We start from the raw sequence: 16,955 nt of genomic DNA, 5'->3' as shown, positions 1-16,955 counted from the left end.
AAGGTGGGAATTTCAGTCAAGATTTTCATCAACACAAACCATTTTCAAAGGAACTTTTCAGATGGTAAATTAGAAAATTGATTCATCAAACAAAGCTTTTAGATTTGAGAACTTTGGAAGACAAATCCATCCAAACGATAAAGAGGGACGAGCTCTCGTCTAGATATGGCGCTTCAAGCAAAGCAAGTTTTGTGGATATTGGCACATTTTGTTATTAAGAACGATGTCCTCTCTAACACAAAGATTTAAATGCAATGAATGATGTACTATGTTTTGTTTTCTGTCTATCAAGTGCTAATAAAAGTGTGTTTTATTTGTTTCGTAGAAATAAGTTGGATTTTAAAGTTAGACATCAAAGTTTGTCAGGTTATTTCAAGTGAAACTAAAATAGATTGGACCAAAAATAAAACTCTTCAAGTTCATGTTAACAACACATTTTAGATCCAATACACATCTCTTTCTTCTCTTACTATCGCCTCCAGAATCATAACCCTTATTATTCAAATTCTGGAAAATTTTATGTACTTTAGTACGAGTTTCATATTTAGAATCTGAGAATAGGAGTTCAGAATAATGGATGTTATTGATAAAAAATAAAAAGTTATGGCCTTTATTTAAATTTTGATAAAGATGGTTTGGTTATAATATTTTAAATCATTCTCAAATCTGTATAGATTTTTACTATAAAATAACTTACAAATTTAATAAAAATGTTCAAATATTGAAAGATATACTTATTTTTGTTGTCAACAAAATAATATATACTTGTTAAAAGTTGTCTTTTTAAAAATATTTTTACTATAAAAATCTTCAAAGTTTTCTTACAATCAACATTTTTTTTATCAAAATCATTAATTGACATTTAAAAATCATTGAATAACTTATGATTTCACTAAAGTTTTGAATATTGATTTGACGAACATAAGATTTGACCAACGTAGATACTCACACATAACTCCCTCAAACTTAAGTTGTTATTTGTTTGGATTTGTGAACAAAGAGACGATGAATCTTGTTGTTCTGCTAATCCTAACATTACTCCTTTTCATTGTTTCATATGTAGTAGACGCAGGCCAAGTCATTTTGATGAATTCCAACATAACTCGTTCTTTTGTCGGCATTGAAGCTGATTTCTGTGAGTTTCTCTCTCGATCCTTCGTTTATTTCTGCTTGCAGTTACGTGTTGTCCATGACTTTGTCACCACTTATACGGTCAATTTTTCCATTGGTTTTTCTATTTATTTCTTTTAAGTTACAAAGGTGTTACTTCACCTTTTACCAAAAAAAAAAAAAAAAAAAAGTTACAAAGGTGTTATACTTTGCTTCTAACAAAAGTTTTGAGAAAAGAGAGATTTTGAATATGTTTGAATCTATATTAGTTGATCCTGATGAAAGTTCCGTGTTTTCAGCTCCATTAGTGACTACGGTGGAAACCGGAGTGGTTTATGTAGCTGAGCCTCTCAACGCTTGCCGAAACTTGAGGAATAAACCGGAGCAGAGCCCTAATGGTACTTCCCCTTTTGTTTTGATCATAAGAGGAGGCTGCAGTTTTGAGTACAAAGTCAGAAACGCGCAGAGAAGCGGTTTCAAGGCTGCCATTGTCTATGACAATGTGGACCGCAAATTCTTATTCGCAAGTAAATTCATGCCTCTCCATGTCTATGCTATACAAGTCTCAAATCTTGAATTGATGCTATAAATCTTGATTTTGGGACTTTTGTTTTTAGTGGGGGGAGACTCGGAAGGTATAAAGATTCAAGCGGTTTTTGTGACGAAAACTGCCGGAGAAATTCTCAAGAAGTACGCTGGTTTGGCGGAAACGGAAGTCATGTTGATATCTAATTCAGAGGACTCGGTGTGGTCCTTGTACGCTTCCATAGCATTGATCTTGTTGCTGGCTATTTTTTGTGTTATGGCCGCTTGTATCTTCTTCTATAGATATTGCACAACACTTAGAAACTCTACATCTCAGTTCAATGGGATGTGCTGTAAAATGGTGAATGCAATGCCGAGTGTTACATTCACTTATGCAAAAATAGACAACACTACTGGCTTCTCTTGCGCTATCTGCCTCGAAGACTACATTGTTGGAGACAAGCTCAGGGTCTTACCTTGCAGTCACAGTTGAGTATGTTGTGTTTTAAACTATCTCTGCTTGACAACAAACTTATGATTCTATAATTCTTTGGGTGTTTTCTCAGAGTTTCATGTCTCATGCGTAGACTCGTGGCTTATATCATGGAGAACGTTTTGTCCAGTCTGTAAACGGGATGCGAGAACGAGCGCAGATGAGCCACCAGCTACAGAGAGCACACCATTGCTAAGCTCTTCCATTGCAACATCATCTGTAGTGTGTATAGACCCTCCTCCTTTGGGATCCTCAGTTTCTTTCTCACATGCGAGCCCGTCCTACATTCAACAGTTTGTCAGGGTTTCCTCTCATCGAAGCCGCTCTTCACCAATAAATGGCAGCCGTATCTCTGAGAATCTCAGGCGACAAGCCTCACCATTGCAGTCATCATCACAGAGATCATACCTCTCTATGAAGTCTTTCCATTCACTGGGTTATTCGACCATGTCACCTCTCAACGCGATGGACATGTCACCATACCGGCCATACCCAAGCAATGCATCACCTGGATTATTCAGTTCAACCAATCATCTGCTTTCCAATTATACAGCAAATACATTCTCTCCTTTCGCCTCTGCACACTCGCTTCCGGACTGATATCGACCGAGCTTGCAACAGAACACTGCAGAAGAATCTGTCTCCTTAGGTGCTGGTCCAGTCATCTTTGGTTCATGTAGGATTCTTCTTCTTTTTGATGTCAGGAATACACCATCAGATCCCTCTCTATCAATGATATGTATACACAACTCTCTTCGTGTTGGTTTTCATTCTTTCATTTTTTTTGCCCGAATTTGTTTTGTTACACCAGAAACATACAGCTCAACTGCCAGGAAATGAGCCTAGAATTGATAAAATTTGTCAAAACTGAAATTGAATTAATCTAAATGTTAGTGGATTTTTATAAGACTACACAGCACAACTAGCCACTAGATTCTAAAGTCACTCTGTCCTTTGTCGTTTGGCTTTGATATATCTCATCCACTCCTTGCACTCCTCTGCGGTGCCGTTGGGGTAAGCCAGCTGCCATGTGAGCAGCTTCTGTTGCTGCAAAATAGAGCAATTGGCATTCAGTAAAAGAGATAAGCAAGACAGGATCAATGATTCAACTGAACGAGATTACTTTGATATCACATCTTTCGGATCGAGTTTTTAGTTAAAAGCCTTAAGGCTGGGTTTGCCTAGCATTACACGACTAACAGTTTCATAAAGCCACATTTGGAAAGCAGGATATAATTGATGTTTCAGAAAGGTGATTTGCATGGTTTTGCAGGATTAGTCACAGCTAAAGACTAAACTTAGATAATATAGTGATCTAAGAAACAGAAACAGAGGCATGCAAGAGACTAGATCTGCAAGTTCAATTTCTACTGAGCACAACTCCAAGAGACAGATATCTAGGATGAGAAAACGTTCTAAGTTCTGAATTCTGAGATATTTGAGGATTGGGAATCAATGAAAAGAAAGGAAGCCTTACCCATTCACGGATGAGGGATCCTCCCTTCAGCTCAGCAATCTGCATTATCTCCCTGCCATTCACTAGAGGCTTTGCATCCCAGATGCTATCAAGACCTGTAATGTTAAGAAAGAAACACAGTTACGTATTTGGAATGGTTCCCCAGGCACATTGACAGATGCAGTTCTAATGACAGAATAATGAGCTTTCTAAAGATTTGTTTTCTCTTCTACCCTACTAGTTGCATCGCTTCTCAAAGTCTATTGCTCAAAAACAGGAATTATAAAATCAGCTTCTCATGTTCTTTTGATGTTCTTAGTTCTACTAGTGGTGAGTTTGGTAGTCACAAAAACGTGGGGAGCCTTGGTAACTAGTCACAGCCTAACTTCATCTACCTCCTCTTAGATATATCTATCTTATATGCTACCATTTATCAAGCATTCTAACACTTACCCAGATCATGAATGGTGGCCTCAACTGTCAGATAAGTTTCTCGCATCTTTTCCAGTTGGAAGTTCAGCTGCCCGATATCTTGATCTTCGTTCATAACGTCAACCGTAGCAGACAATAACAAAGATGTTAAGAGAGAAACACGCCAGAAGTCTTTAATATCTCTAAGTAGAAACCCTGGAATAGTTGTAAAACAAAACATTTTAGTTATATACATATGGTCAAATATAATATGTTCATTATACCACAAGTGTAATGATACTCTCTCGTCTAAAAATTATCAATGACACCACTAACTAATATATATTAGTGACTTTTTTATCTGCTCAAGTTATTAAGGTGGGAGTAATACAATACTACAAACTATAGAGGAGAACCTGTGAGCACTCTTATTTTCGAAGTTGCTGGGATCAGTGGATCATTAAGGGTGATGGCTTTCCAGTGATCAATAATATATGCGGCCCAATCAAGCTCGTCCAGTTCCACGTCGTTCTTTGCCTCAAGGGATGGAATCAACGATCGAAATCTCTCCGTAGTCTGATGTATATTCATAACCTAAAGAATGGAATTCATTATCAAAATAGTGATGAATCTGTCAAGTTGTATAGCAGTCGAACTTAAGGTATGGTAAAACGAGATACCTTAAGTTGAACACACCTATAATCTAATGTCACAGGTGAAGGCTCTGATTGTACACAGTTAATTGTTTTTTTTTTCAGTTAGTGCCAAAGAAAACAACACAAGTATCACCCAATAGTTACTGAAGTAAGGCCTAAGATATTGAACATAATAATTAGAACTCACTGTTTCAGCGTCACTGCTCTTCCTCTTCATGGAGAATTTAAAAATGTGGTTGACAACAGGAATCTGAAAAAAGGGCACAAGGTTGGTTCGGTTAGACAACCAAACTCAGATTTACTTAGCCCAAGAAAGATGATAAAATAAATAAGGGAGTGCATACCGATTTGCCCTTCTTGTCCTTGTATACAGTTTTCCTAAAAGGGAGAAACATAGCAGCATACATTCCAAGCCGTCTTTGTTCAGCCTAAAACAAAATGATAAGACACCAATCAAAATCTAATTAAATATAAAAAGATAGGGGAACTCAATCTTTAGCAGTTAAGCAAGAAGCGAACACGCCAGAATAAAGACTCACACTGAAATTTCCTAGCCAAGGTGTTTGAAGCAGGCTCCACATAGCTTCCAAGTAAGCTTGGGAGAGGCTAAAATAGCAAGACATGTGAGTGAGTTTTGCAAAATATGAATATTGAATAGCAGTGTCACAGAGCCAGATTTACAAACTTAGCGAGTATTAAGAGTAGAAATGAGATAAACCTGCCACAATTCTCTGATGGTGAAGGCTCAGCTGAAGAGGGAAGGGAAAACACAACCGGAAATAATTTCAGCTCAGAAAGATAGGTAACCGCTGAAACTGGACCATTCCCAGATATCATCAAGTCAATCTGCACCAAAGAATCAAGTTGTGTAATGATAGGCCTTAAAAAAGAAGTTCGCCAGAGAAATTAGCTATCTTCAGCAAGCAGGAAATGCAAATACATACTTCATTCCCAATCCGCTCTCTGCTAATTTTTTCTCCAAGAGCAACCCTTACTTCCTCACTTGAAGCAGCTTCTTTTAGTTCGTCATCCAGAGTAAAGCCAAACCTTGCACCTGTTATGGCAGTATATTAGAACGGACTGACAAAACGAGAACCACAGAGCTCAAAATGGAAGATCTGAGATGGGCAATGTAATGACATATAATGGAAAAAAACAACAAGGAAAGAAACCACAAGTACCAAAGCGGATAGCCCGGAGAACTCGCAAAGGATCATCCAAAAATGTAGCTTTTGCGGGCAAGGGTGTGACAATCTTTCCGGACTTGAGGTCATCGATGCCTGTAATTATATCAGTTCCTTGTAAGCAATTATTTTGAGCATCACAGGGAATGAATGATGATAACACAAGGATATACTAACCTCTTTCTGTAAGGTCTTCTACTGAGCCAGAGTTGATGTTGTAGAATAAACTGTCAAATTTAAGAAATCATAAAAATGTCCCAATTAGCATTCAGAGATACGGAGATCATAGTTATACTACTTCTGGTTCAAAGGGAAGAAGATGAGTGTACCTATTTATGGTTAAATCTCTACGAAAAGCATCCTCTTTTGCGGTGCCAAATTTCTGTAATAAAGCAGAGAAATAAACACTATAAGATAAGCAGCACAAGCACTTAGGTCCTTAGCATTGCAACACTGGACAACTAATATCGTTTCTATATTCAGGATAGGCTCTGTTATGCATTCACAGCACATAAAATACATTCAAACCACATAGGAAATGAATAAGGATCAGTACCATTGTAGGAATACGACTATTCTCTGTGTATTCTTCACTTCTCAAGTTCACAAAATCTATCCATTGGTCATAAATCCGCATCTTTGCTGTCTCCAAGTGTTTCGATTGGTCAGGGTTCCTGAAAACACCAACACAATAGACCAGTTAACATCAAAGAACTATAGCGTATTAGAGTTACAAGCCTAGAAGAGTTCAAAACCTTTCAATAATAGTGTCGCCTTGTACTTCTTCGTCTCTCGAAGATAAATATTCCTTGAACTTATCAAGAAATTCACTTCCAGACATATTGTCAATAGCTATATCAATATCATCACTTTCTTTCCCTAGCAGCTGAAAACAAAGATAAAGCAAACATCAACTCTCAAACACTCTTACTTATATCAACACAATCCAAGAATCTTCAACTTCTAGACGAGTTCCACAAAATTCCCAACACTTATCATAGAATCTGAAAACGGAGCTGCGTGTACCTTATCACGGACCCAACCACCGGCGACACGAAGCTGCGTGTCAAGGTTACAGTAACGGAGAGTACTAAGAAGCCGATCGAAAATTTTCCGTTCTTTATCAGTGAGCTCAATATTCTCCTTCAATTCGATTGGAGGAATCGATTGCTTATCCTCCTCTCCAACATTCGTCGTCATCGCCTTCGTCGAGAACCAGTAACAACACAGACGAGACGGGACACCGGAAACGCGAAGAAGCGATGATGAAGTGCGAAACGCGACGGTTAGGGAACGATTAGGGTTACGGTAGCGAAAAGGAGAAATTAGAAAGAGAGGTTTTGGGAGATTTATGAGAGTGTTGATGGGAAGAGACAGTCTCATCGTCGGCTTTTGTAATTTCCATTATTTTCTGATGCGGCGATTTACGGCGGCGTTCCGAACCGGCGAAGTGTAATGGGCCAAGTCGGATCCTGTATAAGGTAGAATGATTATTAGGCCCAATAATGGCCCAATTGTCATTTCAATGGGTTCTTGGTTTAGCTTATGGGTTTCTTGCTGGCTATCCAAATTCAAATAAAGGTTCATGGAGCTTTGGATAATTAGTTCGTTTATCTTATGTATTGTACTGAGATATATTTGGTGAATCGGTCGGTGTTGATAGAAGTATGATAAAGTATACCAATCTTACATAATGATATTTAGTTCAACTCAATATACTATTTTAAGAGAAGTAAAGGAAAATGTATACGCCTCTTTCATCTGGTGCAAATGTATAGGAAAAATTATGAGAAATATCCTAAGATAGTAACACTATTTAGTCAACCATTGAAGACTTTACGTGAAATCTACGAAACTATAGGTCTATAAATAGATTTACACGCATGCGTTAAATCTTGTATACCAACAAAAAAATTCCCGTTGATGACCACGTACGTAACAAAAAAAAAAGAGAGACTACAACATAAATTTTCAGTTGTATATAGTTTTTTTTTTTTTAACTAAACATTTTCGGTTCTTGTTATATTGTTTTTGTTGAAAAAGTCTTTTTCAGTACTATATATTAGTCCCAAAACACATCTGGTTTGAAGTAATTAGCCCAATCCCGACTCAGGGAGATACGACTTACGAGTTACGAGTTCCGGTTCCAAACTTCATGGTTGTCAAAAAAAAAAGAAAGAAGGTCATGTTTATGTTGTACATAAATGAAAAATGTCAATTTACAGCTAGCTAAGCTCAGTTCCCATCAACTATAAGACCTGACTTGAAAGCAAAAACACAATCCTGGATTTAACATCGTCCACGTGAACCGCATGCACTGACAATGGTTTTATTTATTTTGCCAAATTCACGTTATATCTGATTTGATGGTAATGTACACATCAACTTGGGATGGAAACGTATAATTATGATTGATTTTCAATATAGCTAAAACAACTTTTTTTTTACCCAGCGGTAGATGATAACCTATATTACTCCTACTTTTGTTTTCGGTTTTGGAATGATTAGTTATTACATTAAAAAAAAAAAACAAAGCTTTACATATTTGTATAAACAAATTAAAGGGAAACATATCATTTGATTTTAACCAACAGACTACGCCAATTGGTCAATTCAACTTATCACATTATACAAATCCAAATTTAAGAGTTAAGACTTAAAAAACTACTATTAAAACATAATAATACTCCTTCTATTCCTAAAACAATGATGTTTTAGTTTTACACACAAATAAAGAAAAAGTAACTTTTATATTTTTTAATTATTATTTTGTTAGTTTAATAATATTAGTTTTACTTATCTCCTTCTACTATTGGGCACAAACAAAAATAATAACAAAAATAACAATTTTGGTGGAACAAGAAAAAAATTCAAAACATCAAATAACTAGAACGAGAGGGAGTAACAATTTTCTTTTTCTAACCGAAACAAAACTCGAGAAAAAGCCGATCGAACGGGCGAAAAGTCCAATGACCCAATCGATAGAGATTAAGCCAAATTAACATGTCAGACTCAAAAACGATGTCGTTTTCTTCGCGTGAAAACCACGCTCCAATCATCTTCTCTCTACGACCAAAGCCACTAGGCTTCATCTCTCTCGCTCTCTTCTCCACCATTACCACAGTCAATGAGAGAAAGAAAAATGAGAGACTTTCCACGTTCGTAGTCGTCTCTAATCTCCCCTCTATATATATCTCACATCATCCTCTCTCTCTCTCCTTTTTTTTTTTCTCTTCTTTCTATCTCTATCACATTTCTCCACCGGCTGATTTGTTTGCCCGGAGATTATCTCTCCGTCGTAATTAAGGTCCGTTTATGTTTATCTTTACCTTCTCAGATCTGAGCTTCGACGATTTGTCGTAACCATCTCGATACATGTACGATTTTTTTTACTACATCCATAGGAACAGTATTTATGACGATTACTAATGTTAATTACTTTTATCTAGATAAGTCCAATCTTAATATTTCCGTTACATTTTTTACGTTAATGTTCCTTATCATTTCCCAAAAAAAAGAATCGTTATAATTAATTTATAATTATCCATTGTTCCAGATCTATACAGAGAACACAAAGTTAAAGAATCCTCATGGAAGGAGTAAACTCTTCAAGCTCTATATCCGACCTAGACGACTTGGCTCGGTTACTTGACCGGCCGAGGCTAAATATTGAACGGAAAAGATCGTTTGACGAGAGGTCGTTCAGCGAAATGGGAATCTTCGACAACGTTAATTCTCCCGGAGGATGGGAAACTCCGGTATCTTCGGCTAGAAACTCGTTTGAGCCACATCCTATGGTTGCTGAGGCTTGGGATGCTTTGAGACGATCATTGGTTTACTTTCGTGGCCAACCGGTTGGTACTATCGCTGCTTATGACCATGCTTCTGAAGAAGTCTTGAACTATGATCAGGTTTGGTTATTTGGATTGTTTTTTGTTTTTCATAATTAAACCTTGTTCTGTTAATTTTAAGTTAATAAGTTTTAAGTATTCTTGTTAATTTCTTTCACACAAACGTTGCACAAGTTGTAAAAACGTTATATTTTAATTTAATTTAACATTACATACAAAAAAATAAAAAAATAAAAACAAATAAACCTATGTTCTGTTTTGTAATGATTCTGTTATATGTTAGGTATTTTACCAATCAGGCCTAGTAACACTAGTGTTTTTTGCATAAAGTTTTTTAGACAAACATTTAAGGGGTTCTAACAATTTTGTTCAAATGTTGGTTAGGTTTTCGTAAGAGACTTTGTTCCAAGTGCACTAGCTTTTCTCATGAATGGAGAGCCAGACATAGTTAAGAACTTCCTCCTCAAGACAATTCAAATCCAAGGAAGGGAAAAAAGAATAGACCGGTTCAAGCTCGGTGAAGGCGCAATGCCGGCTAGCTTCAAGGTCATTCATGACCCGATCAAGAAAACCGACACTATCATCGCTGACTTTGGCGAGAGCGCGATTGGAAGAGTGGCTCCGGTTGACTCAGGTTTCTGGTGGATCATTCTCCTTAGAGCCTACACAAAATCCACGGGAGACACTTCTCTAGCTGAAACACCTGAATGTCAAAAGGGAATGAGACTCATTCTCTCTCTTTGTCTCTCCGAAGGTTTCGATACTTTCCCTACATTACTTTGTGCTGATGGCTGCTCCATGGTCGATCGAAGAATGGTAATAATAATTCTCTCTGTTTCTTTCTTTATACTTATTCAAAATCATTAGGAATTAGTAGTGTTGAAAGATTAGTAAAAAGATAGGTCTCTAGACAGAATTAGTGTTTAACGAACTAAATCTTGTGTAGGGGGTTTACGGGTACCCGATAGAGATCCAAGCTCTCTTCTTCATGGCTCTTCGATCAGCAATGTCGATGCTAAAACACGACGCGGAGGGTAAAGAGTTCATGGAGAGGATAGTGAAGCGGCTACACGCCCTTAGCTTCCACATGAGAAGCTATTTCTGGCTCGATTTTCAGCAGCTCAACGACATTTACCGTTATAAAACAGAGGAGTACTCGCACACAGCGGTCAACAAGTTCAACGTCATCCCTGACTCGTTCCCTGAGTGGGTCTTCGATTTCATGCCTCTACGCGGCGGTTACTTCATAGGAAACGTTAGTCCAGCTCGTATGGATTTCAGGTGGTTTGCTCTTGGCAACTGTGTAGCGATCCTTGCTTCTTTAGCCACGCCTGAGCAGTCGGCTGCGATCATGGATTTGATAGAGGAACGGTGGGAGGAGTTGGTCGGAGAGATGCCGGTTAAGATTTGTCATCCGGCGATCGAGAGCCACGAGTGGCGGATAGTTACCGGTTGTGACCCTAAGAATACTCTTTGGAGTTACCATAACGGTGGCTCTTGGCCAGGTGAATTTTTTGTTCTTTAACTTTCTTGAAAATATATTTTAATAACAAAACCAATTTTTGAGAGTGACAAAATAAGTATTTATATATTTTAAAAAAACCTTTTGGGATCTAAAGGCGTGAATTTATCGTTAAAAAGAAGTGTGTTAGCTATCTAAATTACTTTTAGGCTTTTTAAAGTTGGAACAAAATCATTAAGAAAAAATGCATAAATCTTCTTTACGGAAAGTATTTTAGTTAGTCAAAATTCCTACTTATTTGGTTTGTATCCAATGGAATAAGAAACAGTTTTTGGGAAATAAAGTTTTTTTTTTGGCATAAAGTATTTTCCTTTTTGTACGGATAATCATTTTTGTTCTTTTTGTGTCGGATTATTTTATTCCGGCGCAGTGCTTTTGTGGCTATTAACAGCTGCGTGCATAAAGACGGGACGGCCACAAATAGCAAGACGGGCCATAGATCTGGCGGAGGCACGGCTATTGAAGGATGGTTGGCCGGAGTACTACGACGGAAAATCAGGAAGGTTCATCGGAAAACAGGCGAGAAAGTTTCAGACATGGTCTATCGCAGGTTACTTGGTCGCCAAGATGTTGTTGGAAGATCCTTCTCATCTTGGAATGATCTCATTGGAAGAAGACAAACAGACCAAACCTGTCATTAAGAGATCATATTCTTGGACTTGATAATTTGTTGTCAATTCTTTTGAGAAAATCAGGCTAAAATTTGCTAGTTTCTAAATTTTGTTTTACAAGTTAACGCATCTTGTATTATTATTGTTTTCCTTAGTGTGGAGGAGTAGTGGGATAACTGATAACCTCTTTGTAGACGATTTTTTCTACCATATATTTTAGCTTCGATTAGTAACAAACTAACAATCGATAACCGCATAATAACATCAAATAAAAATAAGCTGCATGGTAAAATAATTATCGTCTTTAGTGAATTTGCTATAGTCGTCTATAGGTTTTGGATAGCAACCCAATGGGCTTTTATCTCCAATCTTAAATTGTTTGTTTCATGAGTTTTCTTAGACTGAACTAACTTGAACCCCTAACTATAATGAAAAATCTAGGAAGTAGAAACTGAATCAAAGTAGAAACGGATGGGATTGAATTCTCTGCTTTTGCATTCTCTCTCTCTGTTTCAGCAGTCTCCGGTGAGAAACAACCAAAAATCGATGTTCGCTTGTATTTCGACGTCGATTGCGTTCACCGGATCGGAGTCTTTGACGGCAAAGGATGACATGAACGTTTCATCGCTTCTCTGCAACACGTTCATTCCACGTGTCTTATTTTGGGTCGTGTATTGTTAAAGAGATTATCCTTCTTTTTACGAGATGTAATAGAATGGGCCTCTATGGGCTATATGATGTGGATCAATAATAAACATATTTTTTGGGAAAAAAAAAATCAAATTATTCCCTTTTCACAAAAGAAGTTAAAAAACAAAAAATAACGATGTAGAGAATAAATAAAATTCTCTGTTTGGTTGTATAAAATATTTTAATCATTATTTTTCTTTGTTAAAGATTTTTTTTTTTTGTCACTATATTACTTGGTCTTTTTAGTTTTTTATACAACATTTAAGTTTTTTTTTTTTTTTTGTCAAGGTTTCGTTGTGGGGAGTCTTTAGATTGAGTTCTCTATATCTTCTAACCAAAAGCTTCATCAGTTAAGGTTTAGTTGATGTGTTGAATCTTGAATGGTTTATGCTCAAATCTTTTTTTACCTTTGTTTGGTATGCGACCATGTTTTTAGGATTTATTTCATGTAAAACGTAAACTTGCATCGGAAATGATATTTACATTCTTATGAATAAGTAAAATACATTTGAAGTTTTTAACCTAATTATCTTAAACATATTCAATAAGTATTGGTCAAAATTAAGAGATTAAAAATAAAAACTCTATAAATCATTTATACAATTTTTCAGTCTCCATACATTCATCCTAAACATTAAAAAAAAAAAAAAAAAAACACAAAATGGATAGAATGAGCATGGCCGATAACGAGTCTTGAGATGAAGTAGAACGTTTAGCATACTAAATAAATATCTTTTTTTTTTTTTTTGACATTTTTGGATCGACAAGGTCCGATCCATAGCCAATCTCTACTACGCGGGGTAACGCAACTTACTGGAGTCGAACTCCGGTGGGGAAAGCGGAGTCAAGGGGACTTAACCACTTGACTAAAAGCACATCCCCGCATACTAAATAAATATCTAAAATATGTATAATATAGAATATGTTCTGTGAGGGGCAGACAAATAAATGAAGAAAAAAAATCAAAAAAGGATGTAATAATTGAAAATAACATGGAGGCATGGGACCATGTTATAGGATATGAATTAAGAAGAAGAGATTATCAGCCATGCAAATGCAATGGAATCGGTTAGTTTTGTCAGGTGATGGCCCCAGTCTTATTTAATTTTAGGTTTGCGTTTCGTTTCCTGACTTGCGAGTCTTGAGTCTCGTGACCCAACTTATCCAATACCAAACATATATCCGATATCTTTCATATCCAAATGAACAAGTTGCTTCACGAAATCACTATTAACCAAACAAATTAAAGGTTTGCAGTGAACAAACACTATTTGTGTTAGTTTTGATTAGCATTGGATCTAATTGTCCAATTCAACGTTAAGGTTTTTAAAAAAATGACGACTTTAACGTTAAGTTTTCAGATTACCCTTAATTAGTGTTTCAGTCGAAAACAACCATAAGAAAGTCACAAAATGGTAAATAATAAAGGAAATTTTGTTCATCAACCTCTGATTAACGAAACCATTAGTTTGGTAGATTCACAAATATTCAGAACTTATATATATATAACTTTAGAGTATGTAAGAGTTTTGTGTCATACATAAGTTTTCTTCGAGACATTACAGAAACATTTATGTTAGAACATTTATTAATATGACACATACGGATCGATGGTTTTTCTAATTGATATAGTTTTGTGCTATATAGAGACATAGAGTGATGAATTATCTTTCTGACCCAAAAAACAAAAACACAACAAAAAATAAACAAAAAGAGTGATGAAATATATCCATCACGGTTTCTTCATCAATGTCCTTCTCTTTACGTTTTCTTAGTCAACTCTTCAACAATTTTCTTGATATATATTTTTATGTTTTTACTTGATATTTAGTATTTACCCATGAAAACAACATATCACAAATTTATACCAGTATTTATATAATAATAATAATAATAAATTTACTACTAGCTTACCAAATGACAAATTTGTTTTTACACTAGAAATGTAAGAAGTTTACGTGTAGATTGATATATAAATAAGGATATACCACTAGTGCATGGCTGGCTAAAAGATCATGCGATTCAATCTAGCTAGCTAACTACATGTGCAACATCATCACTTTCTCCTATTAACTCGTACAAAAACTCATTTTTATTTAAGTTTCTCGTTATATAAAATAATTTATGAGTATTATCCCTTTTTCCATTATTCATTGATCATAGATTCGGTTACCTACCACCCAACATCTCACATGTTGTTTTTATCTATCTTCTACCCCATCTCACCTGCTTATATTCTAGACTTTGGCCTCGTTTGGAATAATATTTGTTTTTCAAAAAAGCTAAGAAAATAGAAATAGTTCTTTCGTATAAGTTATGGAAATGGATGAGATATTTAAAATGATATGTATACATCTTTATAGCAAAATTGTTACATAATTGTGGTTATTCAATTATGATTTTTTTCAAAAATGCTGTTTTGTCATATATAATTGTGTATATATACCAAAAGAAAAAGTTTAATCCCACCAACACGCATAAAAGGGTTTTACATGTAATAAATAAAAAGGATTAGATTGCTCAAATGAAATAAGATTTTGTCTCTAGATGCACATGATAATTCGGTATTTTATATCTGTAAAACGAAACCGCACATACATATTGTTATTAAACCAGCTTTTAGGTGAGATTCTACCTAAAAGAACCTAAACGTCGATTTCATTATATATCATTTCTTTTAATTATAACAACTTTTAAGGAAACCACATGCTGGAACCAGATTGGACCTGGCACGTTACCTGATGTCCGCAGTCCACCCTAAAAGCTTAAGATAATGGTGACGATTATTTGTTAATATTAGTTACAATCACAACAACAACTATACAATAACTCAACTTAAAAAAATAAAAAATTCGATAACGTGCTTCTTCTAAAAGCTTAATGAGTAAAATTCGATTTTTTATAGCTGACTAAGGATCCATATAATGTGTTGGTATCCATTACGTAAACGAAGATCTTAGTTAACTTTTAAAGAAAGACCCTCAAAAAAGTTATTTTGTCAATCTCTAGCTATATATTGCATATGTGTCATTATGTTTACAAATTACACTCGTCATATTCCTCGATTAAAAAAAAAAAAAAGCAAAAAACGAAGTGAAAGATTAACCACGTTGACTTTAAACTTTCTTTGTTTTGAATGAGACAAACAAAAGTAAATTAATTGGATTTAACTTCTAATTATAATTAAAAAGACATGTGTCAGTCTCCATAGAGATTTTATGTTTTGAGTTCTTCAAAAATCTCATGTTTTGCATATACTGAAATAACCAATACGTCAAAGATAGAACACAAAATCACATGTATAATAATGGTATTGGTGGAAAATCGTTTATACATAGACTTTTTTTTTTTTTGGGCAAAAAGAAACGTTTATACATAGACTAAAGTTTTTATTCCGTGGAAATTATTGAATGAAAATGAACGTAAATTGAATTTTTCTTTAAACAAGTCTTCCTAAACAGCTTATCTAAAATCAATTAGCTAGTGTCAAAATTTGATATCTTCATTGGGAATTTGGGATCATTACTTGATAGTATCTTTTATGTCACTCAAGTGATCAATGAAGTAGTTGTATATATGGAACCGAAGTGCTCAATAAAGTAGTTATTTCACATGAAAAAAAAATGTATGCATGTTCTGCTATTTTCAATATTTTCTTTGAATTCCTAAAAATACTTGTAAAAATCTTAGGAAAGTAAAAAAATAAATACTTTGAGATAGGTTTTTTGAAATTCAGAAAGTAAGTGGGTGTAGTTTGTTAAAATCATAAAATTAAGGAAAAGAAATGCGAAAAGCAAAAAATTAAGACAAAAACTCAAAAAACAAACAAAAAGCGACGACAAACATCATTATAATCATACAGAAAGAACAATCATTTAGTTAAAATCAGAAACTTTGGCGATTTAATTTTAATTTGGGGTTGACGAAATTAACACTAAAAAGTAAAAACATTTTAAAAAACTAAAATAAGTAATTTTAATAGCTGATTTAATTGGAGAATTGTAGTTTAAAATGCAACAAATCTACTTACTTACTTGATAGCGTTTATTGACAACATAGGCTTTTAAAAAGGAAAAAAGATGGCTGGCTACACGAAGTATCAGCGAAGACATGGCCAAACATGCAAAGTTTAAAAATGTATCTCTAACTACACAAACTATATGTATCGCATGCCCACATATACGAACTATATGTAGTCATGTCGCCAGCATCACAAACATTTTTTTCCGATACATTTTTCGCCGGAATCCGGTATTGACCAGTTTGACCGGCGTTGACCAACATAAATATTCAAAAAAAAAAAAATTTAGTTTTTTAATATTTAGAAAATTATGTCATTGAATCATTTATAATATTATATAATTAAAAAAATATATACAATATTCAATATAAAAATATTTTGTATATATATTCAATGCATGATGATCTTTAATAATTAGTTAGTTT

General features: G+C 35.0%; 3 protein-coding genes across 4 annotated transcripts; 2 read left to right on the top strand and 1 right to left on the bottom strand.

Moving 5' to 3' along the window:
- The first annotated feature begins 835 nt into the window (after window positions 1-835).
- Window positions 836-2,921, top strand: LOC9326588 (receptor homology region, transmembrane domain- and RING domain-containing protein 3). Its single transcript, XM_002893197.2, has 4 exons — window positions 836-1,135; window positions 1,410-1,637; window positions 1,728-2,123; window positions 2,202-2,921. Exons 1-4 carry the CDS (start codon window positions 1,006-1,008, stop codon window positions 2,726-2,728), a joined length of 1,281 nt encoding a protein of 426 aa, XP_002893243.1. The 5' UTR covers window positions 836-1,005; the 3' UTR covers window positions 2,729-2,921.
- LOC9326587 (putative CCA tRNA nucleotidyltransferase 2) lies at window positions 2,887-7,380 on the bottom strand. The gene is made up of 15 exons (XM_002890479.2): window positions 6,862-7,380; window positions 6,591-6,721; window positions 6,392-6,509; window positions 6,165-6,217; window positions 6,013-6,062; window positions 5,833-5,931; window positions 5,596-5,705; window positions 5,370-5,497; window positions 5,191-5,257; window positions 4,996-5,079; window positions 4,839-4,901; window positions 4,412-4,589; window positions 4,038-4,211; window positions 3,606-3,700; window positions 2,887-3,175 (listed from the first exon to the last, which is right to left on the bottom strand). The coding sequence occupies exons 1-15, from the start codon at window positions 7,216-7,218 to the stop codon at window positions 3,071-3,073; spliced, it is 1,812 nt and encodes a 603-aa protein (XP_002890525.1). The 5' UTR covers window positions 7,219-7,380; the 3' UTR covers window positions 2,887-3,070.
- A 1,471-nt stretch (window positions 7,381-8,851) lies between these two features.
- On the top strand, window positions 8,852-12,056 carry LOC9326586 (probable alkaline/neutral invertase D). Of its 2 annotated transcripts, none has more exons than XM_021011697.1 (5): window positions 8,852-9,212; window positions 9,392-9,746; window positions 10,071-10,502; window positions 10,633-11,191; window positions 11,579-12,056. In XM_021011697.1, exons 2-5 carry the CDS (start codon window positions 9,426-9,428, stop codon window positions 11,869-11,871), a joined length of 1,605 nt encoding a protein of 534 aa, XP_020867356.1. In that variant the 5' UTR covers window positions 8,852-9,212; window positions 9,392-9,425; the 3' UTR covers window positions 11,872-12,056. The 2 variants fall into 2 exon arrangements, with proteins under 2 accessions (XP_020867356.1, XP_020867355.1); XM_021011696.1 differs by having other exon boundaries at window positions 8,853-9,142.
- The last annotated feature ends 4,899 nt before the right edge of the window (window positions 12,057-16,955 follow it).

This window comes from Arabidopsis lyrata (assembly GCF_000004255.2).
Source record: "Arabidopsis lyrata subsp. lyrata unplaced genomic scaffold ARALYscaffold_1, whole genome shotgun sequence".
NCBI classification, from domain to species: Eukaryota; Viridiplantae; Streptophyta; class Magnoliopsida; order Brassicales; family Brassicaceae; genus Arabidopsis; species Arabidopsis lyrata.
The sequence above is the reverse complement of the archived record's forward strand: the minus strand, read 5'-3'. Positions and strand labels throughout refer to the sequence as shown.